Genomic DNA, 20,225 nt, shown 5'->3' with positions numbered 1-20,225 from the left:
GTATGTTCAACTTTGATAAAAGACATTTTTTTTGTTTTATCGGCTAGCTTAATATACAGGGTGTCCAGAGTACTATGGTAATTGGTAAGACTATGGTAACTGGTAAGGAGTAGTTTTTTGAATAACTGGTAAGGAGTATTTTTTGGATGGTCTGCATTTTGAACTCCAATCACGATAATTTGGGGAGGGGGAATATGATGGTCTCGACGACTTTCAGTCTAAAAGTGATAGTAAAGGCACTCAGTCTAGAAGTGATAGTGAAGTGACATCAGTAGTTGTAGACAGAACAGTTATCCCTTTCAGACAGGACAATCGGGAAATTCTCCATGGGGAATATGATGGTCTCGACGACTTTCAGTCTAAAAGTGATAGTAAAGGCACTCAGTCTAGAAGTGATAGTGAAGTGGGGGAATATAATGGTCTCGACGACTTTCAGTCTAAAAGTGATAGTAAAGGCACTCAGTCTAGAAGTGATAGTGAAGTGACTAGTGAAGATTGTAATAGTGAAAGGACGGCTGAAGATTCTGACAGTGAAACGCTGATCAGTAGTTGCGGTTCCTGGGACAGTTTCGAATCTGTTATAACCAACGAGACCCCTTCTCACTCCTTGTCAAGCAGATCTAGAGAAGACTTCTTGTGTAAATGCTGCACTCGAGAAATAGACCCTTCTAGGGGCTGAAGATTCTGACAGTGAAACGCTGATCAGTAGTTGCGGTTCCTGGGACAGTTTCGAATCTGTTATAACCGACGAGACCCCTTCTCATTCCAGTCACTCCTTGTCAAGCAGATCTAGAGAAGACTTCTTGTGTAAATGCTGCACTCGAGAAATTGACCCTTCTAGGGATTCGTTAACTGAAGCTATATGTAGCGTTCTTCCGGACGGGTGCAAGGCCATTCCAGCGGAATGTGAAGTGATACTTGGGGAACAAGGTAAGCTGACGCTCAGATGCCACGTCAAAGGCCGAAAAGAAGACGTACAACCGGAAGAATGTCTAAGAATGAGTGCTGCATCAGACAAATGTGTCGTCTGCTGCAAAGAATTGAGTATTTCGGAAGAGAGTGTAAAAATGGATGCTCCACAAAACAAATGTCTCATGTGTTGCAAAGATAAACGAGTAAGTGTTCAAGAAGATTGTGCAACAAATGCCGAAAAGGCATTCAAGGACGTTTCCCCTTGTAACGAAAAGGCCGTCGAAAGCTTAAAGCCAAGCCCCACCGTGGCTGAACTGTGTGCCATATTCTGCGACATGGCCAAAAGTGTGGCTCAGAAAGATCGTGTCCCAGAAATTTGTCCTCGAAAGGATCGCCCGAAAAGTAAAGACGCGTCTGTAGAGTGTAGAGAAAGGCCAGTTTCCCGTGGAACGTGTTCTATTGTCTGTGGGAGACCGAAGGATGTCACAACACAAAAAGATGATCCTTGTGCAACAACTAAAGACGCTTGTACCGAAATAAATCTCTCAATATGTGGAAAACCATCTGTAGTGTGCAAAGAAAAAACCGAGGCCCCAAAGAAAGTATGCAAAGAAAGACCTGTTTCTCGTGGTACAACCTGCTCTATTGTCTGTAGAAGGGATGTCATGACACAAAAAGATACTCCTTGTGCAACAGCTAAAGATGCATGTACTGAAGTAAATCTCTCGATATGTGAAAAACCATCTGAGGCTCCCAAGAAGGAATGCAAAGAAAGGCCCGTGTCTCGTGGTACAACTTGTTCCCTTGTCTCTTTAAAGACTGCCACAACTCAAAAAGGTACTCCAGAAGCTATAGATGCATGCACCGAAATGAGTCTCTCCATATGTGAAAACCCATCTGTAGAATGTACAGACAACGAGCCTTCGCCTACACTGTGTGACATTATCTGTCGAGATCCTCAAAAGATATGCGACACTCTCGCCCAAGGAGAAGTCTGCATCTCTCTCCATATGTGAAAACCCATCTGTAGAATGTACAGACAACGAGCCTTCGCCTACACTGTGTGACATTATCTGTCGAGATCCTCAAACCATATGCGACACTCTCGCCCAAGGAGAAGTCTGCATCCCAGAGGAAGACCTATGTAAGGAATCAGTTGAATATATTGATGACGGAACTTCAACAGAACTATGTGTCATTGTCTGTGATGACAAAATTGTTGCTATTCCATGCAAGGAAGAAGCTGCTCAAATAGAAATACCATGTGAAAAACCAGAACCTGAACCCGGTGTGGAACAATTCACACAAACCAGTACTCAGAAAGTAGACAAGGAAACGGCGGCATTTGTACCGACGCGTGATGGCCAAACACAAAAAGACCTGGAAAGAAAGGTGAAACCTGATAAGGGTCTGGACAAAGGTGCTATCAAGGATGATTTACTGCAGAAAACACTACGTGATCTTAAAGAGAAACCAGAGAAGCCGAAACCTGCGCCACCAGTAGTAGAAATCGAACCCGTACACGATCTGCTTGAAGAATCGGAACATATGGTTGAACCAGAACCAAAATTCCCAGAACCAATACTAACTCTCGAAGAATCGGAAGAATGTCTCGAAGAATTTGAAGAACCAATAGTAGAAATTGAAGAACCCGTAGAAAAATTCGAAGAGCCAGAAACACCAGAAGATTCGTCTTACAAAGATCGCTCTTGTAAGATAAAAGGCCATCCGAGCCAATTTAGCTCTGAAGAAGAACGGAAACTTGCTGAAGACAGTGTGCAGTATTATTGCAAAGCCTACAAGAAGTTTTCCTGCAAAGATGTTGAGCTGCAGCCCACTGTGTCCGAAGTTATCCAGTTCTGCAAAGATGTTAAACATCTGGAACAAGTGATGTCTCACACGGAGAGGGAAAAGATGGGAACTGCGGTATCGTCTGAGTCTTCTTCCTCGTCTGGGGAACCTGTGGATGAGAGACCCTGGTATTTGAGAGAAGACGGGGTGGACAAGCGGTTTCTGACGCCGTCAGAGAAGGACATTTTGACGGGCGGACGGCCCAGAGATCCTAATGAACCAAGCGTAAGCGGCGCAGAAGAACAGTAGGAGATGAATAAACACATACTTTTACAAATGTCCTCCCTTTTTTTTCTCCTTCAAGTATCCTCTTTTTTTCAATTTTTACTTTCCTTATCGTATAGGAAGGAAAGTATTTACTTGCTATTCCCTTATTTATGTAGGCAATTACCAATATTAACATGCCTATTTCATGGATACGGAAAGTACATACATATGTACAGGGACAGTGCGTGTTTTGATATTTTTCATAGACGACATATGGACAAATTAATTTACAACGGGCTTTTTCGTGTACCGTACCCATTTGGAAATGAAGGGAGATTAGACTTTTAGAGTAGGTACCTCCTCTTGCAGGTGGTAGGTATACTTCCGGATGTCCAATTTGGCGGTCCCTTTTGCTTTCAGTCCAGATCCAGTTTTTTGAAAGATCCCTCAATGGTAACGTTGGTTTTGGACTTTTTGAAATTCTTGTTCAACTGAGAGAGGAGTCGCTCTTCGTCATCAAACATGTTGGAACAGTCTGCGAGTTGGTTGATGGCCAATTCTGAAATTTCAGAACAGAACGCGTTTTACAACGAAACTTTTTCCAGATAATCCAGATATAATATTAATGTCGGTCGGTCACTGCCAGACAGTCGGAACTTGTGTGGCGGACCTAGGTCTCTCCGACCCTTTGAACGTGAGTGGTCGGCATATAACGAGGGAGAAAATGTGTCTTTTTTCAAAGAGGTTTGATAGAGGGAACTGTAACTGCTAAAGGTGCGTCCCCACTGGTGTTGAATGTATTGAGCAACAATGTTGATCAACACTGCACCGGCCTTGAACTTGTGTGGCGGACCTAGGTCTCTCCGACCCTTTGAACGTGAGTGGTCGGCATAAAACGAGGGAGAAAATGTGTCTTTTTTCAAAGAGGTTTGATAGAGGGAACTGTAACTGCTAAAGGTGGGCCCCCACTGGTGTTGAATGTATTGATCAACAATGTTGATCAACACTGCACCGGCCTCACTATTTATTTTCAATTTTGTTGATTTGTTGACCAACAGTATTCAAACATACATGAAAAAATTCAAAGAGTTGTGACGTCAGATTTCACGTCAAAATGCGCAGAAACGCTTGCGCACAAACAAACGAAGCGGGAGTCATCGTCTACGGTAGCGTATTCCGTGACGTCAAACTTCACGATTTACCGGTATTTTTTAAATCGATTTATCTCGGTATCTAGAAGTCGTAGAGGAAAAAGAAAAATTTTGTTGGTCCTCATTTTTCCTGCTTTATGACTTTGAAACATCACCCAAGTAAGCGCAACTGATCTATTAGATTACTTTCTTCAAGAGTTAAATTAAAGCGAGTTTATCGAGATTTCAACACTGGCCATAGATCACTTACACATGTTGAGCAACCTCAACATGTTGATCAACACATTCAACAGAAGTGGGGACGCACCTTAAGGTCTTACCGTCCCGAAGGCGAAGAGGAAAGGAAGACATGATAGGAGAAAGCCAGCCTGGCGCTTACAAAGCAGACGAAATGCGTCTTTTATTTCACGATTTGTTTATGGAAGAGAGGAGAGAAAGAATTAAATACAACCAACAATATTATTTTCATATATTTATACTCACCAACAAAAAAACATGATGATGGAGAAAAAAGTTGGACATTTTGTAGAACCGTCCACACTAGAAAAATGTTTCCCGTTCAACAAAATTTCCTTTGATCTTTGACGCCTTCGGTCGGGTTCCGTTCTACTCAACATTTTGTGGATCAACACGTCCAACAAAGCACCTTTCTTTTTTTCCTAGCACATTAACACTGATGCTCTAGTACTGAATGGTGATGATGATGGAGAAAAAAGTTGGACATTTTGTAGAACCGTCCACACTAGAAAAATGTTTCCCGTTCAACAAAATTTCCTTTGATCTTTACCGCCTTCGGTCGGGTTCCGTTCTACTCAACATTTTGTGGATCAACACGTCCACGATCAACATGTTGAGCAACCTCAACATGTTGATCAACACATTCAACAGAAGTGGGGACGCACCTTAAGGTCTTACCGTCCCGAAGGCGAAGAGAAAAGGAAGACATGATAGGAGAAAGCCAGCCTGGCGCCTACAAAGCTGACGAAATGCGTCTTTTATTTCACGATTTGTTTATGAAAGAGAGGAGAGAAAGAATTAAATACAACCAACAATATTATTTTCATATATTTATACTCACCAATAAAAAAAGGGTAGTGCGTCTGCCTTGTAAGCGCTAGGCCGCGGGTTCGATTCCCGCCCGGGGCGGATTTTATCCTGATGGGATAATGTTCGTTAAGGCTTGAGGCCCGTTCCCACGTGTCGTGCGGAAAAAATCGTGTCGTGCGTAATAGTGGGAACACTCTCATGTAAATTATATTGCCAAAAGGGACATGAACAAAATCATCAACTAATCAACTTAATACTGGCGTAGAATACCATACCTTGCTGGATCGAGCACCAATTGACTGATGCTACTAGCTCCTCTCACCTGTAAGTAGGTAAGCCTACAAGGACATTTTGAGTCGTTCGGGGGAAAAAAATATCGTGTCGTTTGTATTGGAAGCACTCATTTAAATTACCTACATTGTCTACAGGACATTCGGAAAAAAATCGGATGAAACTCACGACATGGACAAGTGTGAACGGCCCTTTACCCTTCCTCAATCTAGCCTCCCCTTCCCTCTAGCTTGAAGTTATACTCACATACTGCAGATGATTCTTATGGATGAATGGCTTGATAAGGTTCATGATATGGGATATAACATTGTTCACGTTAATGATTCGAATTTCTTTCAGACGAAGTGGCATAGCTTCTTGTACGTAGGTCAAATATTTGCGGACCAGGGACAGATTGATTCGGGTCAGATGGGACAGACTAGTACCTGACAAAAAACAAAGTGTTTCAGAGTGTGAAGATTTTATGTAGACGTTCTATTGGTTATTTTAGGGGGGGGGGGGGGGCCAAAATAAGCAGATACCAAAAAAAAAATTTTTCGGTCTGTGGGTATTTGGGGGGGGGGGGGGAGGTCAAAATTAGTAGATACCTAAAAAGAAATTTTTCGGCTCTGTGCTTAGAGTTCGGGGTGCACTCAGCTCTAGCTACTGTAATCGAATAGCGACCAGTGGCGGCATTACCAGTGTGAAAAGGTTAAGAAAATTGAAAAGAGGCACTTAGTAATACTGTAATATCTAAAAAAGTTGTGAAAAAACTCTGCTTTAAACACAAATAATTTGATTTTCGAGGTGTTACCAACATACCTTGCATGTCAAACATAAATATGATGCCAGGTACCAGTGGATGGGCTAGTAAGAAGCTATCCAGATGCATAAACAGGAGTTTTATAGCACTGTCCAAGTGCAGCTGGGAAGCATCGTAGTTGTCCAATTTGCCCATAAGGACTGCCCAACCTTTCGCTGTCCGATTGGGGAGGATGCAGAACTTTCTGAAATTTGAATAGAATAAAGTTAGAAACACACTACCATCACGTCACTTGAACTCAAATAATAATAATAACAATGACATCAGTAGTTGTAGACAGAACAGTTATCCCTTTCAGACAGGACAATCGGGAAATTCTCCATGGGGAATATGATGGTCTCGACGACTCTCAGTCTAAAAGTGATAGTAAAGGCACTCAGTCTAGAAGTGATAGTGAAGTGGGGGAATATGATGGTCTCGACCACTTTCAGTCTAAAAGTGATAGTCGCATAAGACTGAAAAGTCCCTTTACTCCAGCAGTAGGCTACTACTATTATTGTGGTCAAATTCTCAAATTGATTGAGGATAAAATTCCATACCTCGGCTGGGATTGAACCCACGCCCTCCTGTTTACCAGGCGAGCGCCTTGACCACTAAATAGGACTGAAAAGTCCCTTTACTCCAGCAGTAGGCTACTACTATTATTGTGGTCAAATTCTCAAATTATATTGAGGTAAAATTTCATACCTCGGCTGGGATTGAACCCACGCCCTCCTGTTTACCAGGCGAGCGCCTTGACCACTACACCACCGAGGCAGGATAAAGTCCTGACCACTACACCACCTAGGCAGGATATAGTCCTGACCACTATACCACCTAGGCAGGATATAGTCCTGACCACTATACCACCGAGGCAGGATATTGTAGGTAATTTCGTTCAGAACAGCCACACTACTATCACGTCACGGGTTAGACTCCTTAGAGGCGAAAGAAAGTTTACCTTGCCAGCCTAGTTAGCTTGGTTTGTAGCGCCTCTGCCTTGTAAGCGCTAGGTAGCGAGTTTAATTCCTGTCTGGGGCGAACTCTATCCTAAACGGATAAGGTTCTCGGAACGGCTGGCTTTCTTCTATCCTGTCTTCCTTCTTCTCTCTTCGCTTTCGGGACGATACGACCTCCTTTGTTGCTTACAGTTCCCTCTATCGAACCTTCTCCTGTCTTCCTTCTTCTCTCTTCGCTTTCGGGACGATACGACCTCCTTTGTTGCTTACAGTTCCCTCTATCGAACCTTCTTTTTTTTTAAGTCTGAAATACCTACTCACTTACATAGTTCTGGTATACTCACACATAGTTTTGGCATACTCACTCACATAGTTCTGGCATACTTACACCACATCCTGGACACTTTGCATGGTGCCAGTCTTGAAATTTCGGTCACAGAAGAACTCAGGTATTGTGGCTCGCATCGTGTAATAGGAGCTTAGTGCCCTCTCGCAATTCTTCAAGTGATAGTTGAAATTTTAAGCATTTCTATTGAGATCAGCGTGTTTCGAACTTCCTTTATCAGCGAAGAAAAAAAAAAGTGGTTGAGCCCCATTACCTACGCCAAATTTTACGACCTGACTTGTATTTGAACCTCCAGAGTCCAGATCCAGAGTCCACCATGCTACCACTACACCTCTGAGGTTGGTATTATAAATTATGTATTATTTATTATCTACATATGTACATGCTATAGAAACACAAGTAATACTCGTCTAATGTAGTTTTAGAAATAAATTCAGTAACTCAGAAAATGCTATGAATGTTAGTGGATGTAACCAGTTTACCATGTTATGTTAGTGGATGTAACCAGTTTACCGTGTTATATTGGTGGATGTAACCAGTAACCAGTTTACCATGTTATGTTGGTGGATCTAACAAGTTTACCATGTTATGTTAGTGGATGTAACCAGTTTACTCGTACCATGTTATGTTAGTGGATGTAACCAGTTTATCCTACTTTGTTGTTGTAGGTATAACCGTTTTCTGCCAGTTTGTTTCTCGATTAGACGAATGAGTATTCTTCCTAAAAATACATGTTGATTATTTTTTTATTTTTTTCCACTCATTACTCATTATAGTCATTAAACATATTTGAAGTCCGACAATTTCTGGGGAAGTGTACTATAGAGTTTACTTGTGCACTTGTTGTAGGTATAACCGTTTTCTGCCAGTTTGTTTCTCGATTAGACAAATGAGTATTCTTCCTAAAAATACATGTTGATTATTTTTTATTTTTTTCCACTCATTACTCATTATAGTCATTAAACATAATATTTGAAGCCCGACAATTTCTGGGGAAGTGTACTATAGAGTTTACTTGTGCACTATCTATAGGTATTAGCAAACCACATACCTACTTAATATAATATATGTACATAATGTATATGTATATTCATTTAGCTATCTACATACAGAGTATAGGTAGATAGCCACATACCTACTTAATATAATATATGTACATAATGTATATGTATATTCATTTAGCTATCTACATACAGAGTATAGGTAGATAGGTACTTTAGAAACTATCGCATGGCTTATTGAAGACCGATTAAAATAAATAAAAAAGACTTCCAGAGGAAATCTCGCCATTATTTTTTTTACTAGAGAGAGCTGAATATTCTGAATAAAACAGACAGGTTCAGTTTTATCCCATGAAATATTCCATCAGATGCAATATTAGGTATTATGTAGGTATGTAATTCTGAATAAAACAGACAGGTTCAGTTTTATCCCATGAAATATTCCATCAGATGCAATATTAGGTATTATGTAGGTATGTATTATTATACAGGAAAATCATCAAAATTTGGTAAGAACAAAAAAAAAAAAGAGAGAGAGAGAGAGAGAGAGAGAGAGAGAGAGAGAGAGAAATGAAAACAATCAAATGAACAGAGAAAAACTCAAAAACTAAAACTGGCCGAGCTAAAATAAAAAGGCATCACTGAAAAGATAACTGAGAAAAATAAAATTAAACTAAACGACCAAAGGTGCATGGTACACTAAACTTAAAGGAATAGAATATACTAACGAAAAGGACAAATTAATGAACTTAAAACTAGCGGACTTGAAGGACGGACAACTGAAAGAACTAAATTAAAAGCTCTCAACTAAAAAGAGCAACTGAAATAAAATAACCAAATTAAAATATCTGAACTAAAAATAAAAAAATCTGGTGTGAACATCACACGACTTTCCTTATCCTATTGAATTACTTACCAATAGGTATTAGGTACTTCAGATTGAGGGTTCGAATACGGTTTGGAGTAAAGTTTTCTGAAACTTATTTTATGTTAGAGTAGACTTACCAATAGGTATTAGGTACTTCAGATTGAGGGTTCGAATACGGTTTGGAGTAAAGTTTTCTGAAACTTATTTTATGTTAGAGTATATTTTAACAATTTTATTTTGTAGTATTCTGCTGTTGTTTTTTCTATATAGGTAGTTAGATCTAGGCCAGGTAGAACCAAAGTCTCTGAAGTCTCTGATGAGCATTACCTAACTCCTAACCTAACACAAACTTCCATCTAATCCCGAAAGAGTAATTTTAACAATTTTATTTTGTAGTATTCTGCTGTTGTTTTTTCTATATAGGTAGTTAGATCTAGGCCAGGTAGAACCAAAGTCTCTGATGAGCATTACCTAACTCCTAACACAAACTTCCATCTAATCCCGAAAGAGTAAAAAAAAAATCCCTAACCTTTTTTCGAGGGAACCACTCATCTGGTTTATTTGATGCCATAATGTACCCCTTGCTAGAGTATGATTAATTTATTTTGCCTCCCCATGAGGTGACCTGAAATTCCCTCAGGTCGTCATTCAGGGAATTTCTTTCCTTTATCCTGGATAGGTACTTATTTCAAGTTTCATTTACTCATACTTGTATGTTTTTTTATAATTTCCATAGGTACCCCCCTTATTTTAACCTTTCTTCTGTCAGTATTTTCAACCAGTACAAATGACTTCTCATATTTCTTCTCCCTTCTGCTTCTTCCTACTTCCTACCCACAAGAGAAAAAACTTATTAAGCGCAAAAGTTCGCGAGGAATAATAAAATAAAAACAAAATGGTGAATATTTAGACCCCTGGGAAATATTTTTACACAGTAGAAATGTAATGTTTTTTACCGTTATATTTCTTTGTTTTGAATAATACATTGAGCCTTCTCCTCTAGCTCCAGACTGTACCTTTATATGATGAAATACTACTATATTCTTTTTTAACTAAATTGATCAAGAATGATTACCAATGCCTGCAAGGAATTGTATGTTTACTTTCTGTATTAACCTTTTTTTTACAAAAATTGCAGTAGAAATACATTAAAAATGAACAAAACAAACTATTAGGATTGAACATAGAATCTCCCTGTTGACCACTAGGTACCAGAATAGCTTACAAAGCTGTAATTACTATTTATCAGTATATTATTAGAGTACTAGGTGCCAACCTCTATATCTTCTATATTATTGACAAATAGCAATCCTGCTCAATGAATAGGTAAATGACTATAACCATAAGGCACAAGGGTTGATAAAATTTTGCTACACTTTTCTACCACCTTTTTTTTACTTTTTTTATTATTTGTTTTCAATAGATTCAGATGAGAGGGGAAATTAAATTCTGTCTTACATACAGGGTGTTTGAAAATTGCTCTCTCTCTCTCTCTCTCTCTCTCTCTCTCTAATATATTTTTTTTTCAACACACCAGACCCTGTAACCCTGTACAAATAAATTACCGCTCATAATATAAAAGATATTTTATCTACACTCATATATGTATATTAGTATTGCCTCTAGATGTAAAGGTACATAAAGTATATTATTCAAACATGTTAGGTAGACGTACTTACCACTTACAGTTTTTCCGAAGCAAAATAAACTATGTACCTACCTATTTATTTATACATAGAAGTAACAGTTTTTTTCTTTCTTTTGTAATGTACCTAAAATGTACCCTCCCTTCTCTCTCTCTCTCTCTCTCTCTCTCTCTCTCTCTCTCTCTCTTTCTCTCTCTCTCTCTCTCTCTCTCTTTCTCTCTCTCTCTCTCTTTCTCTCAAAATTTATCGCCGCTCTCTTACCTAAATATCATCCAACACATCTGGCGTAATTAATTCCATTGTTTTTATTTATATTTCATTTTTATAAATTTCATTCTCTTCTTATACCAAATATCATCCAACACATCTGGCGTAATTAATTCCATTGTTTTTATTTATATTTCATTTTTATAAATTTCATTCTCTTCTTATACCTAGGTATTTCCCGCCGAAAATTTTCATTACGTTTTCTGCAAGCCTTAAATTACACGTAGACAAATTAGGTTCACTAAATTTATGCCCTCTAGAATGATGGTAATGCTGTTCTTACATAAAAATGTACATAGGAATTTCTTTATCTTGTTCTGTTTTAAAGGGCAGAATTTTTGGCAACAGCAGTTTTTTCTCCAAGCCTTAAATTACACGTAGACAAATTAGGTTCACTAAATTTATGCCCTCTAGAATGATGGTAATGCTGTTCTTACATAAAAATGTAGGTACATAGGAATTTCTTTATCTTGTTCTGTTTTAAAGGGCAGAATTTTTGGCAACAGCAGTTTTTTCTCTCTTCTTCTTCTTCTTCTTCTTTTCCTTCTCCCTTTCTTTTTTCCTCTTCCCCCCTCCCCTCTCTCTCTAGTTCTTTGAGTTTTACTATACCAGAAAGTATTTAGGTAGTATGCTCTATGCAGTCTATGCTCTCATAGGAATTTCTTTATCTTGTTCTGTTTTAAAGGGCAGAATTTTTGGCAACAGCAGTTTTTTCTCTCTTCTTCTTCTTCTTCTTCTTCTTCTTTTCCTTCTCCCTTTCTTTTTTCCTCTTCCCCCCTCCCCTCTCTCTCTAGTTCTTTGAGTTTTACTATACCAGAAAGTATTTAGGTAGTATGCTCTATGCTATGCAGTCTATGCTCTCACACTCCTAGAGCACCCACTTACATACAGTCTTGAGTTTTGGTACCTATTCAAAAAGAACATAATTATTATATGTATGTATTGGAACACGCTAATCATCAGTCAAACTTCTTTTGTGTATTTTGGTACCTATTCAAAAAGAACATAATTATTATATGTATGTATTGGAACACGCTAATCATCAGTCAAACTTCTTTTGTGTAAAAAACATGCTATGGTGTATTAACGATATTGATCCGTTTTGCCTAATCTTTTGTCTCCCCAAGTAAAATTTCAATTGAACATCGAAAAAAATTAAAATTACTACGAAGACCACAAACATAGTCAAATTGAAGAACTGGTATAGCTTCGCTATGAAAATACAATATGTAAATCAATACTTTCTACATAATATTATTAAAGTACTTATAGCTTCGCTTTGATCATCAATCATCTCTATCTTCCATATTTGATCAAAAATGTTATTACACGTATTACGAATATCTATAGATTCTATAGGCTTAGGTATAGTACCTACTATTAGTGTATCTGTATAGTATGTATTAGGTATAGGGGCGTAGTGGTCACTGCGCTCGCCTTGCACGCGGGAGACCCGGGTTCGATTCCCGCCGGGGTCAAGAAATTTGTATCATGCAAATGATTGATTCCGTGACTGGCTGTTGCGGAGCCCACGCAGCCTCGTGAGGAAAATGAGTAGCTATGACATATAAATGCGCATAGCGACCGGTGCCAGCATGGTAGGTAAACATCGGATTTTAGGTTTTTTTTTTTTTTTTTTTTTTTTTTTTTTTTTTTTTTCAAATTATTGTTTGAATTGAAATGAAAACGTTGTGTTTATTTTTGAAATATTTATGTTTCTCTCTTAAGTACAGCCTGGAACTGTAGGTACATACATCATTTTATTTATCTAACTAAGAGCATGGGGATTGGGGAGGAGAGGGATTTATCGAAGCTTTGGACTCCATTATAATAAAAACAATTAGTATGTGTTTTGTTAGGATTTATCGAAGCTTTGGACTCCATTATAATAAAAACAATTAGTATGTGTTTTGTTATTATATTTAAATTTTGTGTGTCTGTTTGAGGATTTATCGAAGCTTTGGACTCCATTATAATAAAAACAATTAGTATGTGTTTTGTTATTATATTTAAATTTTGTGTGTCTGTTTGAAGAGGAGAGCATATTATATTATAACGACATGTGTGTGGATTATATTTGTAGTTTATATAGTCACTTCAGAATGGTTTATGTTTTTGACAGCCAAGGGAACTGCGTTGAACTATACGTAATGTAAAAATACCTATAGTCCTGAAGAGAGTAGCCATTATATTTGTAGTTTATATAGTCACTTCAGAATGGTTTATGTTTTTGACAGCCAAGGGAACTGCGTTGAACTATACGTAATGTAATAATACCTATAGTCCTGAAGAGAGTAGCTTTTGATTCTCAGTAAAGTGCAGATCGCGCCTGTAAAATAACCAAGACATTGCCGACCTTTTCTCTGACGCGAAGTCCCTCACAATTCACAATACTGATAATAGTCATGTCCATGATAAAGTATAAGTCTAATTAATCTGATTGTCATTTGTATTTCCATATCATCCATAATCCATAACCAGCAGTTTATCCCCCCTCCCTCTTCTCACTCAATAAAGTAAATAATAAGTTATGTGTTCATGTTCTGTATTCATGAGAGTATTTGTATTTCCATATCATCCATAATCCATAACCAGCAGTTTATCCCCCCCTCCCTCTTCTCACTCAATAAAGTAAATAATAAGTTATGGGTTCATGTTCTGTATTCATGAGAGTAATTCAAGTCATGGTTATATCTCGCCCTGGTGACATGATCATGAGTATATATCATGACAACTTGGTGGAAAGAAAAACGACATGAGAAGAGGGGGAGGAGGAATAGAAAAAGATGATGGATAAGCTGTAGTGGCAAGGTGATATACAGAAATGTCTATTTATCATTTGGGAGGAGGAAGAAGTCATGATGTGCAACAAGTTTACGAACATTACCAGGCAGATTTTACACAAGTCAGATTGTGTAAGAGTTTAGCATCTATGTAGGCGTAACTTCACAAATAATCATGTTTTATTGAATAAACTCATCTTAATAACCTTAGTATCAAGAAAATGGTTAGGTATCTGTAATTCCTGTAAATCATCCAGGAAAATAATTATCCCCATATAAACGGTAAAATCTCTGAATTATGGGATATCTATGTATAAGTTGACAGTTGTTGACATACATAATTTTAAATAGTTATACCATATTCTCAATCCCATAATGACTTGTACATATTGTACATTTGCTATATTTTGTCTGTTGCTACATTTGTTCTGTTGTTAAATAATTTCCAAATCCAAAGTTTGGTCCGTGTGTGTGTCTGTGTGTCTGTCTGTAAACAAAATATCTCGAGAACGATAAGAGCTAGAGACTTGAAATTTTGTATGTAGATGTCAAATGTGACAAGGATGCGACACGAAACTTTTGGTTGAGATCGGTGCAACGGTTGGCGGATACCGCTTTTTGGCGGTTTTCGGTGTAATTTAACAATATATCGGGAACGGTATGAGCTAGAGACTTGAAATTTGGTATCGAGTTTGCAAATGTGACAAGGATGCAAGTCAAAAACGTTTGGTTGAGATAGGTGCTGCGGATGGCGGTATTTTGACCGTCTTTGGACGGATTTCGACCGTTTTTTGGCGGTTTTCAGCTATACCGACTAAACGGTTAGAGATATGGTAAAAGTTAGGGTAATATCTAATATAATACTCAAATAAGCATCATTCAATAGAATAAGGAAAGTCGTGTGATGTTCACACCAGATTTTTTTACATAAAGCCAAATCAAAATTTTGAAGGTGTACCTTCAAAATCAAGCCCCCCCAAAAATTTAGGCAAGAACCGCCTATGAAATATTGCTGACTTCACAAAAAACCGGTCACAGAAGTTTTTCTGTGTTTTTTTGTGGGAAATCGAGCATTTTTTTTCTCAGTGTATAGAACTTCGTATACATATTATGTAGGTATGACATGCATATAGGTAGGTACTATGTATATTATATAGTGATAATGTCACTATATTACCACCCTGTTTGGTCATAAGTATAAACAAAGGGTGTTGGGTTTGATTGATCATCGTATAGATATAGATTAGATGAGGCAAGTATAGGTTTTGCAAATACAAATAGGATATGCAATCATGCAAATTTAGGGAGAGGATACATAAGATACGATAGCCTGATGTGTGCTCATGTCCATACGTCATACGTGTCCCTGTGTCCACACTGTGAATACCTATAATATGAGGTGAAATATAATTGACACTTATTGATCATCGTATAGATATAGATTAGATAAGGTAGGTATAGGTTTTGCAAATAACAAATAGAATATGCAATCATGCAAATTTAGGGAGAGGATACTCGTACATAAGATACGATAGCCTGATCCCTGATGTGTGCTCATGTCCATACGTCATACATATCCCTGTGTCCACACTGTGAGTATTATATGAGGTGAATAATTGACACTTATGTAGACAATGTGAAGGAACCAGCAACACCACAAGGACTTCCAAACCTGAAGGATTCGTTTCAATCATATTGAATCTTGAAACTTTGAGTCTTGGGCGTATCAGTGCTTGGCGAAATCTAAAAAAAAAAAAAAAAAAAAAAAAAAAAAAAAAAAAAAAAAAAAACCCCCCTGCGACCTAGGTTCGCACTAGCCAGAACACAGAAACCAGAAAAACCAATATTCTTGGTTTTTAGGGGTTAATGTGATGTCTAAGAATCTTTAGTGGCAACCCTATTTGGTGGCTATTACCATTAATATCTTTTCCCCATGCTACTTGTTAATTTTCTCCATCTTTGTCAATGTTACAACTCTATGTCCCGGCCGTATTTATGTACAAGATACTTATGTTTTAATTGGCCTAAATAACCGCTATTGGAGGTCTTTCGTTTAACACTGTTGGCATAAGGCATAGGCGGCGATAGGGGGGGGCTTGGGGGGCTTAAGCCCCCCCAAAGTTATCAGGGCCCTCTTACACTAGATAAAATTGGATTTCAGAATAATAATCCAAAACACCATTTTTTACTTTTATCCTATAGGAAGGAAAGTAATGTAATCGGGTCAAATTTTCGATGGTCAGTTTTTAGTGTCAAAACACGTTTTGAGGTCTCTAGAGCCTAAATCCAAAGTTTCAGCCATTGGTCCGTGTGTGTATCTGTGTGTCTGTCTGTAAACAAAATATCTCGAGAACGGTAAGAGCTAGCGACTTGAAATTTGGTATGTAGCTGTCAAATGTGACAAGGATGCGACACGAAACTTTTGGTTAAGATCGGTGCATTGGTTGGCGGCATTTTACCGCTTTTTGGCGGTTTTCGGTCTAGTTTAACAATATCTCGGGAACGGTATGAGCTAGAGACTTGAAATTTGGTATGTAGTTCACAAATGTGATAAGGATTCAACAGAAAACGTTTAGTTAAGATAGGTTTTGCGCTTGTCGGTTCTAGTTCACAAATGTGATAAGGATTCAACAGAAAACGTTTAGTTAAGATAGGTTTTGCGCTTGGCGGTATTTTGTAGTTCACAAATGTGATAAGGATTCAACAGAAAACGTTTAGTTAAGATAGGTTTTGCGCTTGGCGGTATTTTGACCGCTTTTGGACGGTGAACTACATTTTTGTGAACTACATTTCGACCGCTTTTGGACGGATTTCGACCGTTTTTTGGCGGTTTTCAGCTATACCGACTATACGGTTGGAGATATGGTAAAAGTTAGGGTAAAATAATACTCAAATAAGCATCATTCAATAAGATAAGGAAAGTCGTGTGATATTCACACTAGATTTTTTTACATAAAGCTAAATCAAAATTTTGAAGGTGTACCTTCAAAATCAAGCCCCCCAAAAATTTAGGCAAGAACCGCCTATGGGCATAATGGGACTTTTTAGTCTTAGAAGACAGTATATAAGGTATATTAAATAAATAAATATCATCTGCAAATATTTATCAGGAAGTAAGCTGACGGGATAGAAAGGTGCAACCATCTTCATCAATCATTTTGTCCCTCTGTATCTCCACAGTGTGAAGTGAGATTTCAACCACTTCCTTCTCTCCTCCTCTCTATCATCTGCAAGACCGGAACTTTCTCCGTTGTGAAACATCCGGATGATATGGTGAGGTTTCAAACGCAGAGCACGGATTGGTCAATCAGGGACACGTGACTGAAATACATAGTAAGGTATCAATAAGATGAGTACACCCATACAGGGTGTTCCTGTTCAACCTCAAAGTGCCCCATAGGAGATTAACCCGTAATATCAGTTTTTTGCCCCATAAAAGTCCCCAATAGTCTTTTCGGGTCCACTAAGCAAAGTGCCCCATAGGAGATTAACCCGTAATATCAGTTTTTTGCCCCATAAAAGTCCCCAATAGTCTTTTCGGGTCCACTAAGCATTCATTCTCTTTTATGGAAATTTTAACGAGGAATCGATTGGTGCAACTTTCAAGACTGTCCGACTTACAGTTAGAAAATAAAACGTCATTCATATGTGAAAATTTTAACGAGGAATCGATTGGTGCAACTTTCAAGACTGTCCGACTTACAGTTAGAAAATAAAACGTCATTCATATGTGATTTTTTTACGCCAAATCGAATGATGCTACATTGAACACCATCCGACTCATGATTAAGAAGTTACAGGTTCGATTCTTTCCTGTGTCAATAAAGTTTAATAATTTTCGAAAAATACAGATAAATGTACATGTGATAAGTCAATCATATGTATTTTTTTACGAGGAATCTTATTGTTTATCTTATAGCTCTGTACGACCAACGGTTAAGGAGTTACAGATTCGATTCTTCTCTTTGTCAACAAATTTAATTAAATTTCATAAATCATTGATACAAGGGTAAGTGAATAGTCTATCTTATGTGTTTTACTTTTTTTCACGGCGAATCGAATGGTGCACTTTTAGCACTATCCCACTTACGTTTAAGAAATACAAGGGTAAGTGAATAGTCTATCTTATGTGTTTTACTTTTTTCACGGCGAATCGAATGGTGCACTTTTAGCACTATCCCACTTACGTTTAAGAAGTTACGGGTTCGATACTCCCCTGTGTCAACAAATTTGACTATTTTTCTGTGAAATACAAGGGTAAGTGAATAGTCTATCTTATGTGTTTTACTTTTTTCACGGCGAATCGAATGGTGCACTTTTAGCACTATCCCACTTACGGTTAAGAAGTTACGGGTTCGATACTCCCCTGTGTCAACAAATTTGACTATTTTTCTGTGAATTATTAACAAATAAGCATGTGATTAGTCAATTACATGTGATTTTTTACGCCAAATCTATCAGTTCAACTTATAGCACAATCCGACTTACAGTTAAAAAGTTACGGGTTCGATACTCCCCTGCGTCAAAGAATTTCACTTTTTGGGTGCTTCCCCTATTGACGGAAGAACATGCCAAAATTAAAAGAGCCCTGGTTGTTAGATTGAGCTCAAACTTGTATCAAATTACTAAGTTTTTTGAGGCCTTTAATTTGATGTATTACAATCAGGAAGTTCCCATTGAAGATTTTGAAGTTGACCCCCCTGGGGGCGACCCTGGCTCCAGTCAAAGTTTGGTGACGACTTCAAAAAGTTGCATTTTAAAATATAAAACTCTACCTCTAATTTCAGCTTCTTATCTTTAGCCATTCCAAAAATATTCAGGGGTTCCAAGACTTTTCGAACGCTCTGTATGTTAAAGTTAGAAATAAAAGACAATTTAAATTCAAATAGTAAAGAAAATTTGGCGTGATGCTTCTGAAAATATTTTCCAGAATACTCCAACACCTTATTGATCTGATGATGAGAATCTAAGTCTTCTTGAAAGCTCAACCATTTTCAGATTGTGTAAGAGTTTAGCATCTATGTAGGCGTAACTTCACAAATAATCATGTTTTATTGAATAAACTCATCTTAATAACCTTGCCCTGGTGACATGATCATGAGTATATATCATGACAACTTGGTGGAAAGAAAAACGACATGAGAAGAGGGGGAGGAGGAATAGATTTTGAGGTCCCTAGAGCCTAAATCCAAAGTTTCAGCCATTGGTCCGTGTGTGTATCTGTGTGTCTGTCTGTCTGTCTGTCTGTCTGTAAACAAAATATCTCGAGAACGGTAAGAGCTAGCGACTTGAAATTTGGTATGTAGCTGTAAAATGTGACAAGGATGCGACACAGTAGAAGTTGTGAACAAAATATCTCAAGAACGATTTGTCGTAGAGAAATGAAATTTGGTATGCTATTCCGGTGTGGTTCAAGGACGCGACTGTAACAATTTGGTAAAAATCGGATAATCACCCATCCAGATATTAACCAAAGTAATTGTTACTTAACCCTCATTGGTATCAAGGAAAACCCCCGTGCGCTTCGTGCTTTTTTTTCTCTCCCTTATTTTGTGTTTTTCAAGAGAAATAGTTGGTCGTTTTTTGTGATTTTTGTACCATTTTGCGAGTTAAGTTCTCCTCTTGAAGTGTATGTAAGTCATACCTAGATCCCTGTTGTACTTTCTGCTTTACATTGAACTTTTTTTATTCCATTTGAACAATGATCTACCTTCCCATTTCGTTCAATTTTACGGTTGCCATGGCAACGCAGTAACAGCTGTTCAGTCCTCCCGGCCGCTGCGATCCTCTTCAGTTCCCAAGTCCACTTTTTTCCTGTCAATTATTAATTCCTTCCATCAGTGTTTCTTCCATCTGCAAGTATGACGTCTACCTCTACTTCCTATTCTACCATTACCGCAGCTCCTCCTTCTACCTCTGCTGTGAAAACTGACAATGTGAAGCTACCCAATACTCCGCCCACCAACCTTAGCTCCACCCAGTCTTCCGAACCCCTGTCCATCCCGATTCAAAATGGCAGCACCTCAAAGTTATGACTCTTATGCCACGCTGATCCCGTACAAAGGACGGGTCAACCACTAGTTGTCCATATTTACTTGGATGTCTAATTATTATT

General features: G+C 38.1%; 2 protein-coding genes across 2 annotated transcripts; one reads left to right on the top strand and one right to left on the bottom strand.

Moving 5' to 3' along the window:
• Window positions 1–192: 192 nt before the first annotated feature.
• On the top strand, window positions 193–1,928 carry LOC103505944. The gene is made up of 3 exons (XM_026821123.1): window positions 193–265; window positions 329–521; window positions 682–1,928. Exon 3 carries the CDS (start codon window positions 999–1,001, stop codon window positions 1,926–1,928), a length of 930 nt encoding a protein of 309 aa, XP_026676924.1. The 5' UTR covers window positions 193–265; window positions 329–521; window positions 682–998.
• Window positions 1,929–3,360: 1,432 nt separating this feature from the next.
• On the bottom strand, window positions 3,361–7,705 carry LOC103505929. The gene is made up of 4 exons (XM_008470303.3): window positions 7,588–7,705; window positions 6,261–6,445; window positions 5,690–5,884; window positions 3,361–3,556 (listed from the first exon to the last, which is right to left on the bottom strand). Exons 1-4 carry the CDS (start codon window positions 7,662–7,664, stop codon window positions 3,387–3,389), a joined length of 627 nt encoding a protein of 208 aa, XP_008468525.2. The 5' UTR covers window positions 7,665–7,705; the 3' UTR covers window positions 3,361–3,386.
• Between the last annotated feature and the right edge of the window lie 12,520 nt (window positions 7,706–20,225).

This window comes from Diaphorina citri, unplaced genomic scaffold, assembly GCF_000475195.1.
Source record: "Diaphorina citri unplaced genomic scaffold, Diaci psyllid genome assembly version 1.1 scaffold205, whole genome shotgun sequence".
Classification (NCBI taxonomy): Eukaryota; Metazoa; Arthropoda; class Insecta; order Hemiptera; family Psyllidae; genus Diaphorina; species Diaphorina citri.
Note: the sequence above shows the minus strand (reverse complement) of the source record. Positions and strands in the feature narration are given on the sequence as shown.